This window comes from Thyridium curvatum (genome assembly GCF_004353045.1).
Source record: "Thyridium curvatum strain D216 chromosome Unknown NODE_8_length_716436_cov_74.480370, whole genome shotgun sequence".
NCBI classification, from domain to species: Eukaryota; Fungi; Ascomycota; class Sordariomycetes; order Thyridiales; family Thyridiaceae; genus Thyridium; species Thyridium curvatum.
In genome coordinates, this window is record NW_022156763.1 from 366,644 (window position 1) to 390,128 (window position 23,485).

The following is a 23,485-nucleotide window of genomic DNA, read 5'->3' on the forward strand; positions in this document are numbered from 1 at the left end:
CTTAATTATTATAGTATTAAGCCTATAGTAATTAATATATAGCTATAGACCTCTATTCTTCTTAGAGATAAATAGAATAGATATATTAGCTAGGCTCTTAGAAGGATAGATTCTTCTTTTAGTTAAATTATTATTAATATACTTCTAAAGTGTCTATAATTTAGTCTGGCTTAGAGGATAGATTAGCCCTATTAAAAGAATCCTCTCTTCTACTAAATTAATAGTATAGTTCTCTAATTAATAGATAGATAAAATATTAGTATTATCTATAAAGAAGACCCTTTTAAATTAATAAAGTTCTAAAGATATTATATTAATAATACTTTAAGATAGATCTAATTTCTTTTTAAGAATAATCTTTTTAAATACTTCTACTATAATAAAGATAACTATATAATTATATATCTTCTTTCTAAATTAATATATTAGTTTTATTATAAGTTTATCTAATTTAGTCTTAAACTACTAATATCTCTAATAGATAGAGAGATAAATCCTCTTATTATAGAGGATAGTTTAGAATAATAAAAGAGAGCTATTATTTAGATAGAGGTCTTTATTAATTATTATATAATTTTAAAGAAACTTTTAGTATCTATTCTAGAAGTCTTATATTTTTAAAGAAATCTTCTAGACTCTATAGATTAAAATTACTATTAAATTAACTATATTTAGAGTAGAAGCCTATAGCTAGGCTCTTCTTAGATTATATTCTCTTATAAATCTAATACTAATTAAATCAGTCTCTATATATATATTAAGATTAATATTAATAATAATTAGCCCTACTTTTATTTAAACTTAAAGAGAAATATAAAATCTTATTCTAATCTTTATTATTAAATATAGTATTAAGTTAGTAATAATTATCTTAATACTTATTCTTTTTTTATCTAATTATCTCTCTAAGTTATTTATATAACTTCTATCTTCTAATCTTTCTTATTTATAAGATAGTTCTAACTACTATATAAAAAGTAGATAAGTTAGATTCTATCTATTTTAATAGAATTTCTAGAAGGGTCTTTATATAGCTAATATAAAGTTAAGTTAGTAGCCTAAAGAGTTGGCTCTTTAGGCTTTAAATTATAGTATTATTAATTTTAAGAGGAATTATATATAAATTACTTAGAGAACTTTTTATTAACTTTTATTATAGGATCTATCTATAAGTAGATTTAGTTTTATTCTAATTAGAGTGTATATTAATACTAAGATATAAGTAATACTATATTAAGATAGTCTTTAGAAAGTTAGAAGATTTATAAATTAATATTCTTTTAAACTTTAGATTATAGCTTTAAATAGAAGAATAGGACCTACTTTTTATTAGATTTAAATATACACTTTTTCTTAAGAGAATTAAGATATATATAGAAATCCTTAGAGATCTAATTTATAAATTAAATAATATTATTTAAATACTTTATTATCTCTATCTCTTTATTATATATATAGTATAATAGGATCTTAGTCTATTCTTTAAAGACACTCTAGATACTTTAAGCAGTCTAAGCTTATTCTAGACCTAAATTAATAGTATATTAGTTCTATCTAGTCTTATATTTAGGTTCTATCTCTATTAAGGCTTTAAGAATTTTATATTTATCCCTCTTATATTTCTTATAGACCTCTTTAAAGATCTACTTTAAGTTTAAAAGTTAATTATCTTATTATTTTAAGATATAGTTTAAGTTAAATATTAAAAGATTCTTAATCTTAATTTTCCTATAATTTAAGCTTAATTTAAATATATATTAGTAATAGTAAAGTTAAAGTATAAGTTTATAGATTAGCTTAGTCTTTTATTCTTATAAAGCTTTTAATTATTCTAACTAGATAATTTATACTTAAATTATAGCTAGATTAGTATTAATAGAGGTATTAATTAGATTTTTATTATTAATAGATAGTATCTTTATAGAGGTTTAGATTATATCTATCTTATTTATAGATTATCTTATAGTCTATATAGACTTAGTCTGTTTTCTAGATTGTTTTAGAGCTATTTTATTCTAAATAACCTTTTTAGAAGATATAGAATTATAATAGATAGATAGGTTAGATAGATATAATAATAGCTTTTAGGATATAAGTAGTAGTAGTATTTAATTAAGATTAAATCTTAGAGATTTAGAAGTTATCTCTAGAGCTTCTTATTTAAAACATCCTCTTTTAGAAGATAAAACCCTCTTAAGCTAATAGCACTTTATATATCTTAAAAATCACTTATACTATAGTCTATAGCTAACTAGGTTCTTACTTTATAATAAGTTACTAACTATCTTTACTATAGGTTTAAGATCTAGAATTAGTTCTAGATTTTTAGATCTCTTAACTATAGTTTAAGATCTAAAATTAGTTCTAGACTTTTTAAGCTCTTAATTATAATTTAATTAGGCTTCTATAGCTAGCTAATAAGTTAACTTATCTAGATATCTATATATTAAAGTTATAAAATTAGTTAATTAGTTTAGTTAGTTAAGTAAATTTAATAAATTATAGTATAATTAGTTAATATAATAAAGTTAACTAACTAATAACTATAAATTATTAACTAATTATAAAATAACTAATTAACTAATCTATAAATAGATATTAATAAAAGTTTATTTTAAAAAAAAAACTTAATTAAATATTTAAATAATAAGAAAATAATTTAAAAATAAAAGTAAGCTTTTAAAATATTTAATTACTTAAAATAACCTTTAAAATCTATTAAAATAAAGAATATAATTTATTTAAGATTATTTACTTAATTAATATAAATAAGATATCCCTCTTAAAGGATTTATAACTATAGTATAATTCTATAGTATCAGATTAATTAATTAATTAGAACCTTATATATAAGTTATTTAAATAGCTTCTATTAACTCTATTTAATTTACAACCCTACTAAAACAACTATTAATATAGCAAAATTATATATATACTAGTTCTATTCCTCCTTTCTTCTCTAAAGACACTTAACTATCTTTTTTAGATATTCTAATTATAGTTAATATTTCTTAATATTAAAGAGATAGTTAAGATTTAGATTATTAGATTATATCTCTTTAAGAATAATTAGACTCTTAAGTAACTTTATAATATTAATAGTCTTTAATAGGCTATATCTAAAGTTTAAAAGGCTATAGTTATTAATATAGATAATTTTATTAATAGTCTTATATAATTTATCTAGATTAAACTTAAAGAAAGTAAATTCTTTAACTTTATTAAAGAGCTATTTATTCTTCTTATTAAATACTATAGAGATAAAAAAGATTAGTATTTTTTTAATAGTCTTAGATATATAAATTAGTTTTATATTAGATTATTTAATAAAGAAGAGACTTAGAAGTCTTAGTAAAGAATATATTTAAGAGTTTTAATATAAATAAGTATAAAAGATAGACTTAAGAGAATAATAGATTATTTTATATATATTTAAGATAAATTCTTAATAATAATCTTAAAGTATATTATTATTATATTAAGATTAATAGAATAGATTACTTATTATTAAAAGACTATTTATTATAATAACTTAATTATATTAATTATTAAATAACTTATATATTTAGACTTATAAACTTATATATATAGATATCTAGATAAATTAACTTATTAACTAACTATAGATTAAACTATAGTTAAGAGATTAAAAAGTTTAAGACTAATTTTAAATATTAATTATAGTTAAGAAGTCTAAAAGTTTAGAATTAATTTTAAGTCTTAAACTTATATTAAAAATAATTATTAATTATTAAACTTAAGAGTCTTTATAATTAGAGAACTATATTTAATTAATCTATAATAATAATTATATTCTTATTATTAGATATTATTATAATATCTTTAAAATATAAATATAATATTTATTATATCTCTTATAATTATATTATATTAATAATATAACTTAGCTTATATCTAATAAATATATTAAAAATAAATAAAATAGATAGATAGATAGATATCTATATATATATATATATACTTATATAAAATTAATTTATATATTTAAAGAGATATTAATCTTTCTTATCTTTATAATATCTAATAAGAAGAATAAATAGCTCTTTAATAAAGTTAAAGAATTTATCTTCTTTAAGTCTAATCTAGATAAACTATATAAAACTATTAATAGAATTATCTATACTAATAACTATAGTCTTTTAAGCTTTAGATATAGCTTATTAAAGACTATTAATATTATAGAGTTATTTAAGAGTCTAATTATTCTTAAAGAGATATAATCTAATAATCTAAATCTTAATTATCTCTTTAATATTAAGAAATATTAGTTAGAGTTAGAATACTTAAGAAAAATAGTTAAGTATCTTTAAAGAAGAAAGAAGAAATAAGACTAGTAGTAATTTTATTATATTAATAGTTATCTTAATAGAATTATAAATTAAATAGAGTTAATAGAAGCTATTTAAATAGTTAATATATAAGATCTTAATTCCCTCTTAGAGGGTTTATAACCATAATATAATTCTATAGTATCAGATTAATTAATTAATTAGAACCTTATATATAAGTTATTTAAATAGCTTCTATCAACTCTATTTAATTTATAACCCTATTAAGACAACTATTAATATAATAAAACTATTATACAGTATAGCACCAGTCCTATTCCTTCTTCCTTCTCTAAAGACACTTAACTATCTTTCTTAGATATTCTAGCTATAATTAGTATTTCTTAATACTAAAGAGATAGTTAAGATTTAGATTATTAGATTATATCTCTTTAAGAATAATTAGGCTCTTAAGTAGCTTTATAATATTAATAGTCTCTAGTAGGCTGTATTTAAAGCCTAGAAGACTATAGTTATTAATATTATTAATTCTTCTAGTAGTTCTATATAATTTATCTAGATTAGACTTAGAAAAGATAAACTTCTTAACTTTATTAAAGAGTTATCTATTCTTCTTATTAAATACTATAGAAATAAGAAAGAATAATATCTCTTTAGTCTTAGATATATATATTAATATTATATAAGTATATATATATATAAGTAGGATTATTTAATAGAGAATATACTTAAGAGTCTTAATATAGATAAGTATAAGAGATAGACTTAAAAGAGTTAGTAGTAGGAGGATAGATTATTTTATATATATTTAAGATGGCAATTACTAGCCGGGCATGACTGTTTTACTAGCCGGGCATGACCTTAACCAGGCATGACTTTTTAAGCCCTCTGATTGGCTGCATTCTTATCTGTTAAGGGCCTTGATCCCACTAAATCTTACCAGCTGGCAGCCCTAGAGCCCTTAAGCCCATGGGGTTAGAGGCCAGCCAGGCCCGATTCAATTGACGAAGCCGTCAATTGACGGGCCCGATTCAAGGCCGGCCACCAGGCCTGATTTTGACGAAGCCGTCAAGGCCGGCCACCAGGCCCGATTTTGACGAAGCCGTCAAGGCCGGCCACCAGGCCCGATTCGATTGACGAAGCCGTCAATTGACGGGCCCGATTCAAGGCCGGCCACCAGGCCTGATTCGATTGACGAAGCCGTCAATTGACGGGCCCGATTCAAGGCCGGCCACCAGGCCTGATTCGATTGACGAAGCCGTCAATTGACGGGCCCGATTCAAGGCCGGCCACCAGGCCTGATTCAAAGCCGGCCGTCAAGGGCCATCAGGGCCAGCAGCCCGTGCAGTTAGCAAGCCCGTACAGTTAGCAAGCCCGTGTATTTAGCAGCCCGTGTATTTAGCAAGCCCGTGCATTTAGCAGCCTGTATAGTTAGCAAGCCCATACAGTTAGCAGTCTGTACTGGCCTTTAGTGGCCGGCCTTGAATCAGGCCTGTCAATTGACGGCTTCGTCAATCGAATCAGGCCTGATGGCCGGCCTTGAATCAGGCCCGTCAATTGACGGCTTCGTCAATCGAATCGGGCCTGGTGGCCGGCCTTAACGGCTTTGTCAAAATCAGGCCTGGTGGCCGGCCTTGAATCGGGCCCGTCAATTGACGGCTTCATCAATTGAATCAGGCCTGGTGGCCGGCCTTGACGGCTTCATCAATTGAATCAGGCCGGCCGGCCCTGATAAGCTGTTAAGGTAAAAATTCTGGCAGGTAGGACTGGCAGCTAGCAAGATTTTAAACCAATCAGAGGGCTCAAAAAGTCATGCCCGGCTAAGGTCATGCCCGGCTAGCAAAACTGTCATGCCCAGCTAGCAATTCCCTTTAAGATAATCTCTTAGTAATAGTCTTAAAATATATTATTATTATATTAAAGCTTATAGAGTAGATTACTTATTATTAAGAGACTGTTTATTATAATAATTTAATTATATCTATTATTATTAAGTAAATAGCTTATATATCTAGGCTTATAAACTTATATATATAGATATCTAGATAAATTAACTTATTAATTAGCTATAGACTAAACTATAATTAAGAGATTAAAAAGTTTAGAACTAATTCTAGATCTTAATTATAGTTAAGAGGTTTAAAAGTCTAGGACTAATTCTAGGCCTTAAATCTATATTAAAGATAGTTAGTAGTTATTAGGCTTAAGAGCCTTTATAGTTAGAGGATTATACTTAATTAATCTATAATAATAATTATATTCTTATTATTAGATATTATTATAATATCTCTAGAATATAGATATTATATTTATTATATCTTTTTTAACTATATTATATTAATAGTATAACTTAGCTTATATCTAATAAATATACTAAAAATAAATAAAATAAATAGATAGATAAGATCTTAATTAATTAATTAATTTAATACTATAGAATTATATTATAGTTATAAACTTTTTAAGAAAAAATAAACTCTTTAAAAGAGATTTAAAGATATTATAATAGTTTTTAATAATAAGAATATACTTATTATTATAGATTAATTAAGTATAGTTCTCTAGTTATAAAGATCTTTAAGCTTAATAACTACTATCTTTAATATAGATTTAAGATTATAAATTAATTCTAGACTTTTAAATCTCTTAATTATAATTAAGATTTAAAATTAATTCTAGACTTTTTAATCTCTTAATTATAATTTAACCTAAAACTAACTAATAAGTTAACTTAATTAGATATCTATCTATTTATTTTATTTAATTTTAATATATCTATTAGATATAAGCTAAGTTATATTATTAATATAATATAATTAAAAGAGATATAATAAATATAATATCTATATTCTAGAGATATTATAATAATTTCTAATAATAAGAATATAATTATTATTATAGATTAATTAAATATAATTCTCTAACTCTAAAGATCTTTAAGTCTAATAACTACTAATTATCTTTAATATAGATCTAAGATTTAGAATTAGTTCTAAACTTTTAGATCTCTTAACTATAATTAAGATCTAGAATTAATTCTAGACTTTTTAATCTCTTAATTATAGTTTAGCCTATAATAAGCTAATAAATTAACTTATCTAAATATCTATATATATAAGTTTATAAGACTAGATATATAAGTTAGTTAATAATAATAGATATAATTAAATTATTATAATTAATAATCTCTTAGTAATAAGTAATTTATTCTATAAGCTTTAATATAATAATATACTTTAAGACTATTATTAAGAGATTATTTTAAATATATATAAAATAATTTATTCTTTTATTACTAGCTCTCTTAAGTTTATCTCTTATACTTATCTATATTAAAACTCTTAATTATATTCTCTATTAAGACTTTTAAGCCTCTTCTCTATTAAATAATCTAATCTATATATTTAAAACTATTAATAAGATATTAATCTTTCTTATTCTTATAATATTTAATAAGAAGAATAGATATCTCTTTAATAAGATTAAAGAGTTTACTTTCTTTAAGCTCTATTTAAATAGACTTTATAATATTACTAATAAAATTAATATTATTAATATCTATAGTCTTCTAATCTTTAAATATAAACTTCTATAGACTATTAATATAATAAAGCTATTTAAAAGTCTATATATTCTTAATAAGAAGATATCTAATAATCTAAATCTTAATTAGCTCTTTTATATTAATAAATATTAATTATAGTTAGAGTATTTAAGAAAGATAGTTAAATATCTTTAAAGAAGAAAGAAGAAATAGAAATAATAATAATTTTATTATATTAATAGTTATTTTAATAGAATTATAAATTAAATAGAGTTAATAGAAACTACTTAAATAACTTATATATAAGATCTTAATTAATTAATTAATCTAATATTATAGAATTATATTATAGTTATAAATTCTTTAAAAAAGATTATAAAGTTATATTATTATTATAACTCTTTTAAAAAGTTTATAACTATAATATAAATCTATAATATTAGATTAATTAATTAATTAAGATCTTATATATAAGTTTTTTAAATAGCTTTTATTAACTTTATTTAATTTATAACTCTATTAAAATAACTATTAATATAATAAAACTACTATATAATATAATATTCTCTCTTAAAAGATTTATAACTATAATATAAATCTATAATATTAGATTAATTAATTAATTAGAACCTTATATATAAGTTATTTAAATAGCTTTTATCAACTCTATTTAATTTATAACCCTATTAGAATAACTATTAATATAGTAAAACTATTATTAGTTCTATTCCTCCTTCCTTCTCTAAAGATACTTAACTATCTTTCTTATATATTCTAACTATAACTAGTATTTCTTAATATTAAAGAGTTAGTTAAGATTTAGATTATTAGATTCTATATCTATAAGAATAATTATACTCTTAAGTAGCTCTATAATATTAATAGTCTTTAATAGGCTATAAGCCTAGATATATAAGCCATCTACTTAATAATAAATATAACTAAATTATTATAATAAATAGTCCTTTAATAATAAGCAATCTACTCTATAAGCTATAATAATATACTTTAAGGCTATTGCTAAGAGGTTGTCTTAAATATATATAAAATGATCTATCCTTTTACTCTCTTAAGTCTATCTCTTATACTTATCTATATTAACACTCTTAATTATATTCTCTATTAAATAATCTAATCTATATCTATATATACTTATATAATATTAATATATATATCTAAGGCTATTAAAGAGATACTATTCTTTCTTATTTCTATAATATCTAATAAGAAGAATAGGTAACTCTTTAATAAAGTTAAGAAGTTTACCTTCTCTAAGTTTAATCTAGATAAACTATATAAGACTGTTAAGATAATTAATTATACTAATAACTACAGTCTTTTAGGGTTTAGATATAAACTTATATATATAGATATCTAGATAAGTTAACTTATTAGCTAGCTATAGGGTAAGAAATCTATTAAACTATAGTTAAGAGATTAAAAAGTTTAGAACTGATTCTAGATCTTAATTATAGTTAAGAGATTTAAAAGTCTAGAACTAATTCTAGGTCTTAGACCTATATTAAAGACAGTTAGTAGCTATTAGACTTAAGAGCCTTTATAATTAGAGAACTATACTTAATCAATCTATAATAATAATTATATTCTTATTATTAGATATTATTATAGTATCTCCAGAATATAGATATTATATTTATTATATCTCTTTTAACTATATTATATTAATAGTATAACTTAGCTTATATCTAATAGATATACTAAAAATAAATAAAATAGATAGATAGATAGATATAATATAATATTAATTTTATTTCTTCTTTCTTTTCTAAAGATATTTAACTATCTTTCTTAGATACTCTAACTATAGCTAATATTTATTAATATAGAAGAGTTAATTAAAATTTAGATTATTAGAATTCTTATTAAGAATATATAGACTTTAAAGTAGCTTTATTATATTAATAATCTATAGAAACCTATATTTAAAGACTAGAAGACTATAGATATTAATAATATTAATTTTATTAATAATATTTTAAAGTCTACTTAAATAGAGCTTAAAAAAGATAAACTTCTTAACTTTATTAAAGAGTTACTTATTCTTCTTATTAAATATTATAAAAATAAGAAAGAATAATATCTCTTTAATAGTCTTAAATATATATATTAATCTTATATTAAGTTATTTAATAGAGAATATACTTAAGAGTCTTAATATAAATAAGTATAAGAGATAGACTTAAAAGAGTAGTAAAAGAATAGACTATTTTATATATATTTAAGATAATCTCTTAGTAATAATCTTAAAGTATATTATTATTATATTAAAGCTTATAAAATAAATTACTTATTATTAAGAGACTATTTATTATAATAATTTAATTATATCTATTATTATTAACTAACTTATATATATAGACTTATAAACTTATATATATAGATATTTAAATAAGTTAACTTATTAGTTAATTATAAATTAAATTATAATTAAGAGATTAAAAAGTCTAGAACTAATTCTAGATCTTAATTATAATTAAGAGATCTAAAAGTTTAGAACTAATTCTAAGCCTTAGATCTATATTAAAGATAGCTATTAGACTTAAAAGCCTTTATAATTAGAAGATTATATTTAATTAATCTATAATAATAATTATATTCTTATTATTAAAAACTATTATAATATCTTTAGAATATAGATATTATATTTATTAAATCTCTTTTAACTATATTATATTAATAGTATAACTTAGCTTATATCTAATAGATATATTAAAAGAAAATAAAATAAATAGATATTATTATTATAAACTCTTTAAGAGAGAATCTTAAATCTATATTAAAGATAACTATTAAACTTAAGAACCTTTATAATTAAAGAACTATACTTAATTAATCTATAATAATAATTATATTCTTATTATTAAGTCTTTAAAATATAGGTATTATATTTATTATATCTCTTTAACTATATTATATTAATAGTATAACTTAGCTTATATCTAATAGATAGACTAAGGATCAAAATAGATAGATAGATATTATACTTTATCACCTAATATTAAGCAGGTCCATCATTATAAAGAGAAAGAGGAGAGAGAAAGAGTTTCGCCTATCTATATTTACTGGAGCAGCTCCTAGCAAGTTTGCTTGCTACTGTGGTGCTTCCTTCTTCTCGATGCTCCTCTAAATACGACATGATATTAGGCATGGTATTGGCCACGTCTGCAAAAGATGTATTCCTATTTAATTTTTATCCTAAATCTGTCTGTGATTGCTGCTTTACCCAGAGCCTGCCTGGGTTCCCTTTATGCCTGGCTCTTGCTACATGTGACACTTTGGACCTTGCGAGCTTTTCGATTGCTACTTGAGCCATGGGTCGGCATGCTCGAAGCAGAGTAATTAACGGCAAAGCGACAAAGTTTGTGTGACGTTGAAACGTTGAAATTGATGGTGCTTTGTTGTCAGCGGCGCGCGTGCGGACGAGCCCACCCGCCCCTGTTTGTCGCACCCGGTTCAGCTCCAGCTGCACCGGTCGGTCCACTCAGGAGATAGGAAATACTCGATAGCAAGATTCGTATTTTATATCTGGATGACATTGCATTGTCGAGAGTTGCTTATTGTCTCACTGCCGCACATCATGCACACAACTTCCCTCCCGCCAGGGCCCCTCCCCGGATAATGTACCAAGTCGTTCACATACTGTCTCACAGCTCCAACAGCCACGCCGGAGAATGAGTGCCTAGCAATCTCGGGGTTTTATCACTCCCCCCTTGCTCCTTGCTCCCTCAGCAAGACCACCGCCGGCGTCTCTTCACCCGTGCCCGCCACCACCGTGAGCAGGCCCTTCCAGAATATGGCGTCGAGCCTCATGGCCGCCAGCTTGGCCAGCGGCCACGCCCTCGCCTGTATCCGCAGCGTATCGCGCCACTTGTTCAGCAGCGTCAGGTGCCGCGCCGCCATCTCGCGCGTTGTCGACTGCGCCAGGTTCATGAGGATGAACGTCGACACGTAGCAGAGTTGATACCGGACGTCTGTCCAGCACACGTCAGCCAACAGATATAGATCTCGGACAAAGGAGTCACGTGTGCTCCGGGTAGTCACTTACACGGATGCCAGAACGCGGCAAAATGCTGCGCCTTGAGCGACGACACAATCTCCGTCACCACCCTGGCGCAGGTATAGCAGTTCTCGAAGATGGTCGAGATGGGCTCCCTCGAAGTCTCGGTAGGCGAGAAGGTGCCGTGCATGAGCGGCCGCAGGAGCGCGCGGAAGATGAGGATCTCGAGCGTCAGGTGCGAGATGCGCAGCGATGCGCCGACCTCGAACTCCTCTGCCGTCAGGTCCGAGGCCGGCTTCGCCAGCAGGGGCAGTGTCTGACGCCATCCTTCGATCCGGGTCCGGAGGAGCTGCGCACGCGCGAGCAGGGCGGGCAGGGTGAGGGACATGCGGCTTCCCTTCAGGGTACTATTTCGCCGCGGTTAGTGCCCCCTCAACTTGGGTTTGGGGACTCCCAGCAAAGGAGCGGTCGGATACTCACTAAAACTCCTTCAACACGCCCGCCGCAATGACGGCCAGCCCGCACTGCGCAAGACAGATGGGCACCTGTCCCAAGATCGCGTCCCGCACCCTACCCTCGGGGTACTCCTCTCCTTCAAAGTCGCCGGCTGTCAGCTCCCCGACATCCCAGCTATCCTCATGCAGGTGCGATGGCCGCGAGCAGACGAGCGCCGTCCAGGTGTGCGCCGTGTAGGTGAACCACCACAGCCTGCGGCGCAGCATGACCTCTGTCCGCGGCACCTTCCACGCCGCGGGGTCGATGTTGAGCCCCAGCGTCTCGGCCAGGCCCAGGGCGGTGCATGACAGAGACCACAGAGAGGGCGGGTCGGCGGCGACGTGGCTCTCGGGCGGCATCTGCAGCAGCAACAGGCACAGCTGTAGCAGCGACAGGCGCGACGTGGAGCGCAGGGCGCGGTGGAAGCTGCGGTGGGCGATGGCCCAGAGGTTGTCGGCCGAGACCTGAAGGTAGCCCTTTGACACGCTAAGTTCGTCGTCGAGAAAGGTGAAGGGCGTGGCAAGGGCGTAGACGGTGCTGCGGATGCCGACGGATGTGGCGATTGTCGGCGCGGCGGGCTTGGGCGGGCGTGAGAGGACATTCAGGTCTGCGAGGGAGAGGACCGGGTAGCGCGGATGGACGTGCTCGACGTATCTGAGAGTCGGTTAGTGTGTCAGCTGCCCATGCCCCGTCGGATTCGATGTGTTGGTGTGCGCTTACAGCCTGAGCAGCCGCGCACCGAGGTCGGCCGAGACCAACTTGTCGAGCATCACCCCGTCGCCCTCTTCCGTCATCCCGTCAAAGAATAGCCCCTCCACCGCATCAACATGGTCCTTCCAGATCTCCTCATCCTCGAGGTTGATATGCACCGGCATCGGACCGTGGGGAATCCCCTCCCGTCGGTGCGGCATCCCATCATACTCGACGACCTGCCGGAAGTGTAAGCGGTACATGGGATAGGTGTCGTTGGCATTGTAGACATAGTGTCGCAGGAAGTACGGGTCCGACTCGCTGGATAGACCGAGTAGTTCGTGCGAGTAGCCTCCGTGTCCGTCGAGCGACAGATCGGGCGGCCAAGTGGATGATGGATGGTGCATGCCGGCGCTCGGCATCCCGGGACTGGACAGCTGAGGCGAGGCATGATTGGCGGAGCCTATGACGATGACTTGGTGGGGAGAAGACTGGGAGCCGATCTCGTTGGACGTCGTCGGTGACCGATGTGAAGCAGCTACAGGCGAGACACCAACCCGGGGTTGGAAGTCGTGCGTGCTCGAGAGGGCGAGAGCGTCTGACCGCCCGCCGCTTTCGTGGCTGGTGTGTGACTGAGGCGAGGCATGGCGATACTGAGCGTCGCCGAGAGAGGGATCTACAACAACAAGAGTCAGAGCCGTGTCCACGACGACGAGGGAAGGGCCGCTGACCAACACCAAACTCCATGACTCCCCACCGCCCGTCAAGAGGGCTCAAGCTCGGCAGCCAGAAAGAATCGACATCCATGGGCAAGGGCGGCACCTCCACACCACCAGGACCACCACCGCCCCCGCCACCGACGTCCCTTCCCGAGGCAGCCAGCAGGCTCTCCAAGAGCAGGTCGTCGTCCGGCGGCGGCGGGTAGCTGCTCCTCTCCCGCCTCCTCTGCTGGCGGTGGCGCCCAGCCACGGCGATGCCGGCGCCTGCGTCGCCGACTCCGGAGGGGGCGCGGGTGCGCGTCAGGGGACCCAGGACAAAGGTGCAGGCGCGGTCGAGCTTCCGGCACAGCTCGCAGGCGGCGTCGGGAGAGTGGATCTTGCACTGGATCTTGCGGTAGCGGCAGAGGTCGCAGGGCCGCTGCTTCTTGGAGCGATACCTGCGGCCGGCGGTCGTGGTGCCAGGATCCACGGTCAGCGTATCTGCAGCAGCGGCGTCGACCACGGTGGGCGCCGAGGCTACGTCTGTGGCCATGGCCACGGGTGTCTAGGAGACTATCTGGGGCAACTCGATGCGAAGGCTGATTACCTATGGCGGCGGCAGCGAAGAGGGATCTATCTTGGCTGGGTAGTTTGATAACGGGGGATGTTGACGGGCACGGGGTAGACGGGCAACTCTAAATTGATTCAATGGAGATGAGAAAAGAAAGGTGTGTGCTCTATAGGAGCAACCGGCTTTCTCTCAGACATGGCATGCAGGGACTTTCTGGAGAAACCATCGATATCGATAAGGACTTCTGAAGATTCAACATATTCACTCGACGTTCTTGGCGTCTCGATAACCGGGACACAGACCCAGACCGGGACCTCAACCCAACAACAGTCATGGATTTGACAGGTCGGACCGCACCCCGGAGCGGAGTTGGACAGCCGAGCCATGTCAGTAAGAGAAGAGGACCGCGCCAATGCGATAAGGAAGAGTGCGGGGCGGATCCCGGCCGAGCGAGGGCGAGAGATAGGTAGCTCGAGCTATCAATGTATTACTCACTAAGTCGGTAAATGCTTCGTAAGCAGTTGGTCCCGGCGGATGTCAGAGATAACGGTCGTGGCTTCGGAAAACATGACAGATCGCCAACCCATGTTGCTGGCAGTTCATAACCCCACGCCGCACGCGTCCCAGGGCTGCCTGGCGCGATCGATTCCTCGCTTTCGCGTGGCTTGCCCAAGTACGGACGGAGTACGTCAAAGGCGTCTCTCTCTCTCTCCTCTCTCCTCTCTCCTCTCTCCTCTCTCCTCTCAAGATGCAGGTTAGCTAGCCGGAAACTCGACCCTGCTCGGCGGACGTGTACCATTCCACGGAACCGTCGGTAGGCATCCCTCCCAGTAGGAAACAACATGGAACATCCTGCCCGTCTGTTAAAATGAGTAATTCGCGTGATCTCGTCTCCCCCGGCGGCTCTGCCCTGCCGTCAATCGTCGGCGTCTACACCCCAGTCGCCGAGACACCGAGACGGCAAGCCAATCATCAGCGGGCGATAAAAGCTGCCGCCTCCATGGCCCGGACCAGCTACCTTCCCTGTCGTTAAACTATTCCCTTGGCGCGCGCTCTCTCGGTGTCAACTTGACTGCCTTTCCTTGCCTTTGGCCAGAAGATGCGAGGGAGGCGCGCGCTTCGAATCAACAGCCAGCCACCGCCAATCTGCAGGAGACAGCCACCCCAGCGGGGATCATCAGCTAAATCCACGCTTGACGTACGTGTATTCAGGTACTAGACGAGTAGGCAAACGAATGCATGCCTCCCTGTTTGGCACCAATGGATTGCTCAGCGATGGCCCTCCGTGGGCTGCCCAGGGGAATGCGCTGTGTGTGTGTGTAATAGTGGACGCCTTTCAGGCCGCGTTGTAGGCCAAATGGTTGCTCAAGCACCCACGGGCGGGCGCCGCTGCAGGCAGCTGGAGCCTTTTCAGGCGCCCACCTTACCTCTGAGTTACCCAAGGTAGGTACTTCATTAGGTAGCTAGGTGGCTGTATCATCACCAAATGAATTACCTAAATTGATCACATCCATGGATCGTTCGCCTGCAACGGGAGCAGCCACACAAGTCACACGGGACAACTCATCAACGGAATTATAGCTAAGTATTTTCCATATTTCACCATTCTACCCTGGAAATAAAGTCCTATATGCCACAATTGATGCCTATGATTCCTCCCAAAAGACACCCTTCACGGGAGCTTCTTCGACAGGTGGTACTCTTCCTTCCCACGTCGGCAGAGATAAAAATAAATAAATAAATACAAATTGTAATATAAAAAAGGGTCGAGAAAGGTATGTTCAAAGGAATGGAGAAGAATGTGCAAAAAAAAGGGTCGTGGTGATAGCTTGCGCTATGTTTGCCAATATGTCAAAGGCAAATTTTGTTTCTGTTTGGTCGTGTCTCCTGAGGATGGGGAGAGGTCGCGAATGAATAAGAAATAAATGTGCCCTCCATGTTGTATATCCCAGAATAAATGAGTGAAGAGATGGCAGTAAAGAAAAGGTGCATTACTTTCATCAAACTCGGAGAGGGGAAAAGGAACAAATTAGACCAAAACGATGGTTGGTGTGATTTTGTCTGCCTTCGCGTCTCCCAAGCCGTATTTTCAACGTCGCTTGTCCTTCACACAAGAGAGCTTAGAACAGCGCAAACATGGCCGCAGCAGCGGCAGCCAGGACCTCGAGGCCGACGCGGGCGGTACCGGCGGCGGCAGTGGGGACCTGCGCGGGCGTGCTGACGGTCGGGCTGGGCACGGTGGCGGGCGCCTTGGTCGTCGTGACGAAGGCGGGCGTGCTCTGGGCCGGAGGAGGCGGCTGAGCGGGGTAGCTGCTCTGGGCCGGGGGAGGAGCAGCAGGCTTGGTGCTCTGGGCTGGCGGAGGGGGAGCAGGGTAGGTGCTCTGGGCTGGCGGAGGCGGCGCGGGCTGGGAGCTCTGGGCCGGAGGGGGAGGCGCGGGCTGGGAGCTCTGGGCCGGCGGGGGAGGGGCCGGGTAGCTGGTGTGCACAACGGGTGGTGGGGGAACCTCGGTGGTGACCGGGCAGACCGTCGTGGTGACGGGGATGGTCTCGGTGATGCACACGGTCGACTCGGCGGGGCAGTTGACGACCTCGGGGCCGCACGAGGTGATGGTGCGGGTCTTGGTCGTGTAGATGGTCGAGGTGGTGTACTGCGTAGTCTGCTGCTGCGGCGGCGGCGGAGCCTCGGTGGTGACCGGGCAGACAGTGGTGGTGACCGGGATGGTCTCGGTGATGCAGGTGGTGGACTCGGCCGGGCAGCTGGTGACCTCGGGGCCGCACGAGGTGATGGTGCGCGTCGTGGTGGTGTAGATGGTCGACGTGGTCCAAGACGTCGTCTGCGTGATGGTGGTCAGCGTCGTAGGGTAGGGCGACGTCGGTTGCGGCTTGCTCGAGGTGGGCGACGTGGGCGAGGTCGTGGGGTAGCTGCTGCTGGGCGACGTGGGCACAGTCGTGGGGTAGCTCGAGCTCGGCGACGACGGCGAGGTCGTAGGGGAGCTCGACGTCGGGCTGGTGGTGGGGCTGGTGGTGGGATACGGGCTCGTCTCCGAGGTGCTGGTGCTGGTGGTGCACGGGCTGCTGGTGGAGGGAGTCGTCGTGGGGTAGGGCGTGCTGCTCGTGGACGGCGTTGTAGTGGGGTACGGGCTCGTCTCCGAGGTGCTGGTGCTGGTGCTGGTGGTGCACGGGCTGCTGGTCGACGGCGTCGTGGTAGGATACGGGCTCGTCTCGGACGTGCTCGTGCTAGTGGTGCACGGCGAGGTGGTCGACGACGTCGTAGTGGGGTAAGGCGTGCTGCTGGTCGACGGCGTGGTGGTGGGATAGGAGCTCGTGCTCGTCTCCGAAGTGCTCGTGCTGGTGGTGCACGGCGAGCTCGTCTCCGAGGTGCTGGTGCTGGTGCTCGTGCTGGTGGTGCATGGCGAGCTCGTCGAGGGAGTCGTAGTCGGGTACGGGCTCGTCTCGGACGTGCTGGTGCTCGTCGTGCATGGCGAGCTCGTCTCCGAGGTGCTGGTGCTGGTGCTGGCGGTGCTCGTCGTGCACGGCGAGCTCGTCGACGGGGTGGAAGTAGGGTAAGGGGTGCTGCTGGTCGACGGGGTGGTGGTCGGGTAGGGGGTGGTGCTGCTACTGCTGCTGCTGGTCGACGGGGTGGTGGTCGGGTAGGGCGTGCTCGTGGTCGAGGGCCCAGTCGTGTGGGTAGCCGTGTAGGTGACGCACGAGCAGGCCGACGAGAACTTGTTGACGTCCTTGCAGTTGTGGAAGTCGTGGGGGATCTGGCTCGAGTTGGTGTACGTCCCGGCGAGCCACTTGACGCAGGCCGCCGGCGCCTCCTGCTTGAAGCGCTCGTCGATCAGGTTGCGGTAGCAGTTGTCTTGTTCCTAATGAGGGGAGGGGGTCAAATGTCAGCGACGCTAGTTCTCCCGTCTTGCAATGCTTTGGTGTGTGTGTGTGTGCACGCGCGTGTGGGCGCCGATGCGCCTCTCTGCTCTCTGTTGCCTGTCCGCCCGCCCAGTCTCGGTCTCCATTGAAATGTCTCGGGCAATGGCTTGGGAGGGGTCCCTGGATTTTTGGTGATTGCCCGCTGTCTTCTGATCCAGTTTTTTTTTTTTGACTTTCGCTTGGTTGAATGGTGTCCGGGGGCCCGGTCCTCTCCCCTCTCCCCTCCCTCCCCCTTCTCCCAGCATTCCAGTACCTGTTAACTACCTTAGTGGGAGTCGGAGCCCTTTTTCATTGGGGCCTGTCTCAGCGCGGGCCGTCGCAAGGGCACCATTCCAACCAGAACCAGTGCTCTGGGTTGGGACCAAAAAAAGTCGGAACCTCCCAAAAAGTGACAAACCCCAAGATCCGCTGCCGGGTTGAGGATCGGACGCAAGGGTGCACAGCCGGGACCCCGACCCCCGGTCTCCCGATTCCCGATCAAGCGAAGAGCCCGGACCGGCCGAGAGAGAGACAGACACACAAGACATGGGGGTGGTGCCAAGGCGAGACACAAAAAAAAAAGGCAGGCATGCAGGCCCAAGCGCGCGCATAACGAGGAGCACGGAGAGAGCACAACTTACACAGTCGGGATACTTCCATGCCGTGGCAGCGCCCACTGCCAGGGCCGCGACCAAGAGAGAGCGCATGTTGCTTGCTGGTCCTCTTCGGCGCAGGAGTGTGGTGTCGATTAGGGATTAGGCAGTTTCGTATGTTTGATATGACGGCCAGTCGTTGGGGATCCTTGCCGTCCCAAGAAAGCGAATGACCTTTGTTTCTGGCGACAGCGAGTGTGTCCAGTGTCCAGAAGCAGCGAATGTCGGGGTGAGATCTTTGTTACGAGATCTACACACAAGTGAATGGCTCTCACACGGGTATGTTGGCTGTGATGAGGAATGAAGGGAGTTCCAAGGAGGGTGTGTATCCCGGGATGGGATCAGGACGGGCTTTTATCAAAGAGAACGGGGTGGGTGGTTGGATCGAGCTTGACATGGCATGGGGCATGGGGAGTGAAAGAGACGCAACGGTCAAAGACCAGACGACAACGACGTCAAGGTGGTCTGGAGCCCACAACGCCACGCCAGATCGACAAGTGCGGCGTCAAACGGTCATGCACAGCGACTACTGGCTGGAGGTGAGCATGACGGAAGCAGAAAGTTTGCTGATCTTGGGAAAAAGACAGGCCGGGTGTGAGTGGATGAGAAAGGTAAAAAAAAAGAGGAGGAGGAGGACGACGACGACGACGAGGAGGGAGAAGGGTGGATGGGGGGTGTGGATGGATGGATGGGAACGGCTGATGGAGCTTTGGTCCCCCAGCAAGCGCAAGCAAGCAACGAACGGAGCAGACAAGCGATACGATGACCAAGATCCAAAGCTGGAATACGATGTGGATTCACTGCAAGATGGGGGAGACAACACCACGGTCCACGGCCCAGCCATCATGGCTGGCACTAGCCCGGGCAAGCCAGGTCGTATCTGGGATAAGCAGACGAGAGAACCTGCGAGGTTGGCATCTGGGCCCAACCCCATCATGGACGTCTGGATGCATGGTAGCTACGCTGCCAGACCAGCTTGGCCAGCTTGGCCAGCCATCGTCAACACGAAAGGAGAGAGAGAGAGAGAGAGAGAGAAGCATTGGGTCGCTTCTAGTTCGCCCAGTCCGGGGTTCCAGAATTACTTTTTTCCCAGAGTGGACTCGGCCAAAGCGCCCTAGTTGTCAGTAGTCAGGAGAGAGATTGGCACCAATGACAGCATCACGCGGGTCTCTTTCTTTTTGTGTCTAGAGTGGAAAAGGTTTGTGCAAGAACGCCGTTAGTTGGGCGGAAGACGCCGATGGGTACAAGTCTCGCTTCTGCTTGCGGGCTCCGTGGGCCGCTGCAACTCTGGCGCCAACGGGCGGTGGTGAGGTTGGGAAGAAAGCCTCGTACGTACAAGCAAATCCACACATGCATGCATGCAGTCAGCTACCTAGCCAGCCAGCCAGTCAGTCAGTCAACAGGGAAACAAAAATAAAGTCCAAAAAAAAAACGCGGCTCGAGTGGATGGATGCAGGGGTGTGGAGGGGGGGAAGAGGTTGGTTGGACAGGCGAGCAAGAGAAGGCCAGGACCAGGGCCAGGCGCAGACGCACAAGCCAGCGGCAGCCAGTCGATTTGCAGCCATCCCAGCGCTCAGCTCGTATTGTAAGTACGAGTTACATGCAGGTCGCGCCCGACCTGCATAAAGGGAAGTACATGAGTGGCGGGTGCGTCATGCACCTGTGCTGCAGCCCAGCCAGGTACTTGCATCGACTGTCCACGGTTTCCAGCCATCTGATCTGGCAAATCTGGCCACCAAACAAACGAGAGAGAGAGAAAAAACGAAAAAAAAAGAGAACACCGACAAAGGACAAACGGCTGGACGGCACGGGGACCACCAGCCCAAGGTATTCGATACCGGCGTACCGCCGCCCCCTTTTCCCATGGTTCTCTTGCCCCCGGTTTCGCCAATTCCCACCGTCCGTCAAAGAAGCCTCGAAATAAAGGTCTGACTGGAGAGGCCGGAGGCCCAGCAGCTGAGGAAGCCCCAGACGGCCGCCGGCCTTGGTTTGCGATGGTCACGTAGTCTAATTTCCAATAGTACCGTTTTGCTTTGCTGTTTGGGCGGCTCCCAGGCCCCCGGCTAACCCGGAAACAGCAGGGTGGGCGCCCACTACAACCCCACTATCGTTCGCTAGCCCGGCCAGCCACCCCACACGCCCACCGACCACGTTTGCCGGCTCCTCCCCTGAAACACAGCCCACCAGCACCCGAGCACACCGCGCAGCCCCTGGAAAATCTTGCCTGTACCCCGTAGGCAAACGCTGAACCCGGATTTCGAGCACCGAACCCACTTTGCACACAGCACAAGTGGCCGAGGCTCGCAAGGCTCGCTCAAATCAAAGGCGCTCTTTGCACCCGACGGCTTCCTTTGTCGAGGGTGACTCCACTTGGTAGGTATCTGGATCCATGGATTTCTTGGAATTCCTGATTTTTTTTTTATACCTCTCTGTGTCGAACCCTCAAATGTCATGACGTGTGCAAAGGCAACAGGAAAACCCGCATCCGGCACCCAATAGCCGTAGGCCGTAATCGTCCTTCCTCCATTCATTCATGGACGCGCTGCAGTGATGAAAGGCGCTCTTTGATCAATCGGTGAGTTGGATATTTTTTTATTTTATTTTTAGGTTTGGTGCTATTGGCTCGTGCACTCGTCCGAACTCGTCACCCACCTGCGATCATCATCATCAGATCGCCCAGAGTTTTGAGCCTCCTCTTTGGGCATGGGTCAGGGGGCCTCACTCAGCCTTTGTACAGCTGTAGGTACAGCTAAAGAGGTACCTACAGTGCTTACCTTGACAAGGTATGGGACATCGGTATCTTATTACCCCAGTCGCCCAACTGACCGCCTCATACAGCCTTTGACGCGACCGACATCAGCACAAAGAGCTGTGCTAAAACAGAATCCCACTGAAACAAAGCCACATTTCACAAACTATTTGCTTTTCCTTATCGTCTATCGCCCTTAGTGCCCAAACCGAGAACACCACAAGCCTCGGCGGCGAGAGACAGAGAGCAAACACCTGACCTACCATACTTACATAAGTACAAGTAGGTAACCTTACGGAGTGTAGGTACCTAGCTAGGTACCTAGGTAGGTAAAAGCCCCAATGCTGTATTTTTTTTCGGTCTATTTTTTCCCCCTTTTTTTTTGCACCTTCGCCGTTCTCCTCTTTCCGCTTTGGGGAATTGCCAAACAGGGTAAAGCTGCGTGCGGATCAGGTTTCGTCAGTGCTCCTTGCCAGCGCGCAAATTTCTCTCTCTCTCTCTCTCTCTCTCTCTCTCTAGCCGCTGGGCCATGCAAGTGTCTGATGGTCCTTTTTTTTCCCCTTTTCCTTCTTTCTCTTCTCGATTCGATCGCTTGTGCATGTGTGGTGCGGTCGATCTTCGTATTCACTGCGAGGTGGTGTGCTCCAGCAGCTCCAGCGCAGCAGCTAAGAGCACAAGCTGCAGCTGTTGTACGTACAGTGCTCCAGCTGTCTGCACGCTTGCGTGGTCGTTGCGAACAGGGTTAATAGGGGGGGTTACGTGATCGCTCAGTGGCACGGTGGCCCGTTGGCTGGCAAACTTGGGCGGTGGCTGGCCCCGGCCAAACCAGCCCAGCCTCAAGGGTCCCCCCCGGTCAAGCCTGGTGACTGGTGAGCTTGGCTTGGCTTGCACGGCTGGAAGTGTGCGTGCAGGAAGCCGGACAGTTGGCCCGTCCGGCCAGCCAGCCATCGCCCGATCCAATTCGCCTCAACCAGGTTTACCTACACTCACACCGAAGAGCAATGGAAGCCTCGGATTTGCATTTCGATGGAGCCCCCGAGGTGACATGCCACCTCCACCACAAACCGCGGCTCCGCACATCCTGGTCTCCCAACGACCTACTCCGTCAGCACGGCACGCCTACCGCAAGGAGTAACTTAGCTTGGTTACGGAGTACAACAGTTGAAGTACACTCTTGCGAAAAGCCGTTGTTGCCGGTGGGTAGGTGTACCTACCTACCTGAACTGCTCTCTTGCTGCCGCTAGCTAGAGGCGTGTCTCTCTTGCTGCACCCCCCACCAGCAAAGCCTCCACGCCCCGAGGGTGTTAGACTCACACTTTTCTGGGATTGCCTACCAGGCCGACGGTTGTATCAAGGCTGCTGGTGGTTGCCGTCGTACTTGTACTCGCCAGAGCTACCTACTGAGGTAGGTAGCTCAATCGGCCAGATACTGGGTCCGACCTGACGAGACGACCTGATCTTGGCCTTGGTTCGCACAGTGCAACAGCGCCCACAAGGTGCCACGCCGTGCCACAAGGTGGACGCCGTGCAAGCATACCGAGTGGTGTCTACTGTTTATCACCTTTACAAAAGCTCCTTGCACTTGGGATGCGAACTCTCAGCTCCTCCGTCCTGCTTAGGAACCCCCCCGTCTTGCCCTGACCCGCCTCGTGGATCCCCTGCTCATCAGTTCGGCATTCTGCGGTGTTTCTCCAATGCAACATCATATCATCACAGGCACGGTCTGCCGGGGCCTGGTCCTTTTCCCTTCTTTGCTTTGTCGGATTGAGTTGCCTAGTGCTTTTCTACATATAACTAGAGCAGCCTTGGTAATGTGTACACACCCATCCCCCATCGATCGGCCTCTCG

General features: G+C 41.1%; 2 protein-coding genes across 2 annotated transcripts; both read right to left on the reverse strand.

Moving 5' to 3' along the window:
• Positions 1-11,626: 11,626 nt before the first annotated feature.
• E0L32_002067 (uncharacterized protein) lies at positions 11,627-14,308 on the reverse strand (the record flags this gene model as incomplete). Its single annotated transcript, XM_031136216.1, has 5 exons — positions 11,627-11,790; positions 11,921-12,279; positions 12,353-13,021; positions 13,088-13,733; positions 13,789-14,308. 5 exons carry the CDS (start codon positions 14,306-14,308, stop codon positions 11,627-11,629), a joined length of 2,358 nt encoding a protein of 785 aa, XP_030989175.1.
• Positions 14,309-16,446: 2,138 nt separating this feature from the next.
• Positions 16,447-18,942, reverse strand: E0L32_002068 (uncharacterized protein; the record flags this gene model as incomplete). The annotated part of the gene is made up of 5 exons (XM_031136217.1): positions 16,447-17,160; positions 17,198-17,512; positions 17,576-17,902; positions 18,031-18,195; positions 18,877-18,942. The coding sequence occupies 5 exons, from the start codon at positions 18,940-18,942 to the stop codon at positions 16,447-16,449; spliced, it is 1,587 nt and encodes a 528-aa protein (XP_030989176.1).
• Positions 18,943-23,485: the final 4,543 nt, after the last annotated feature.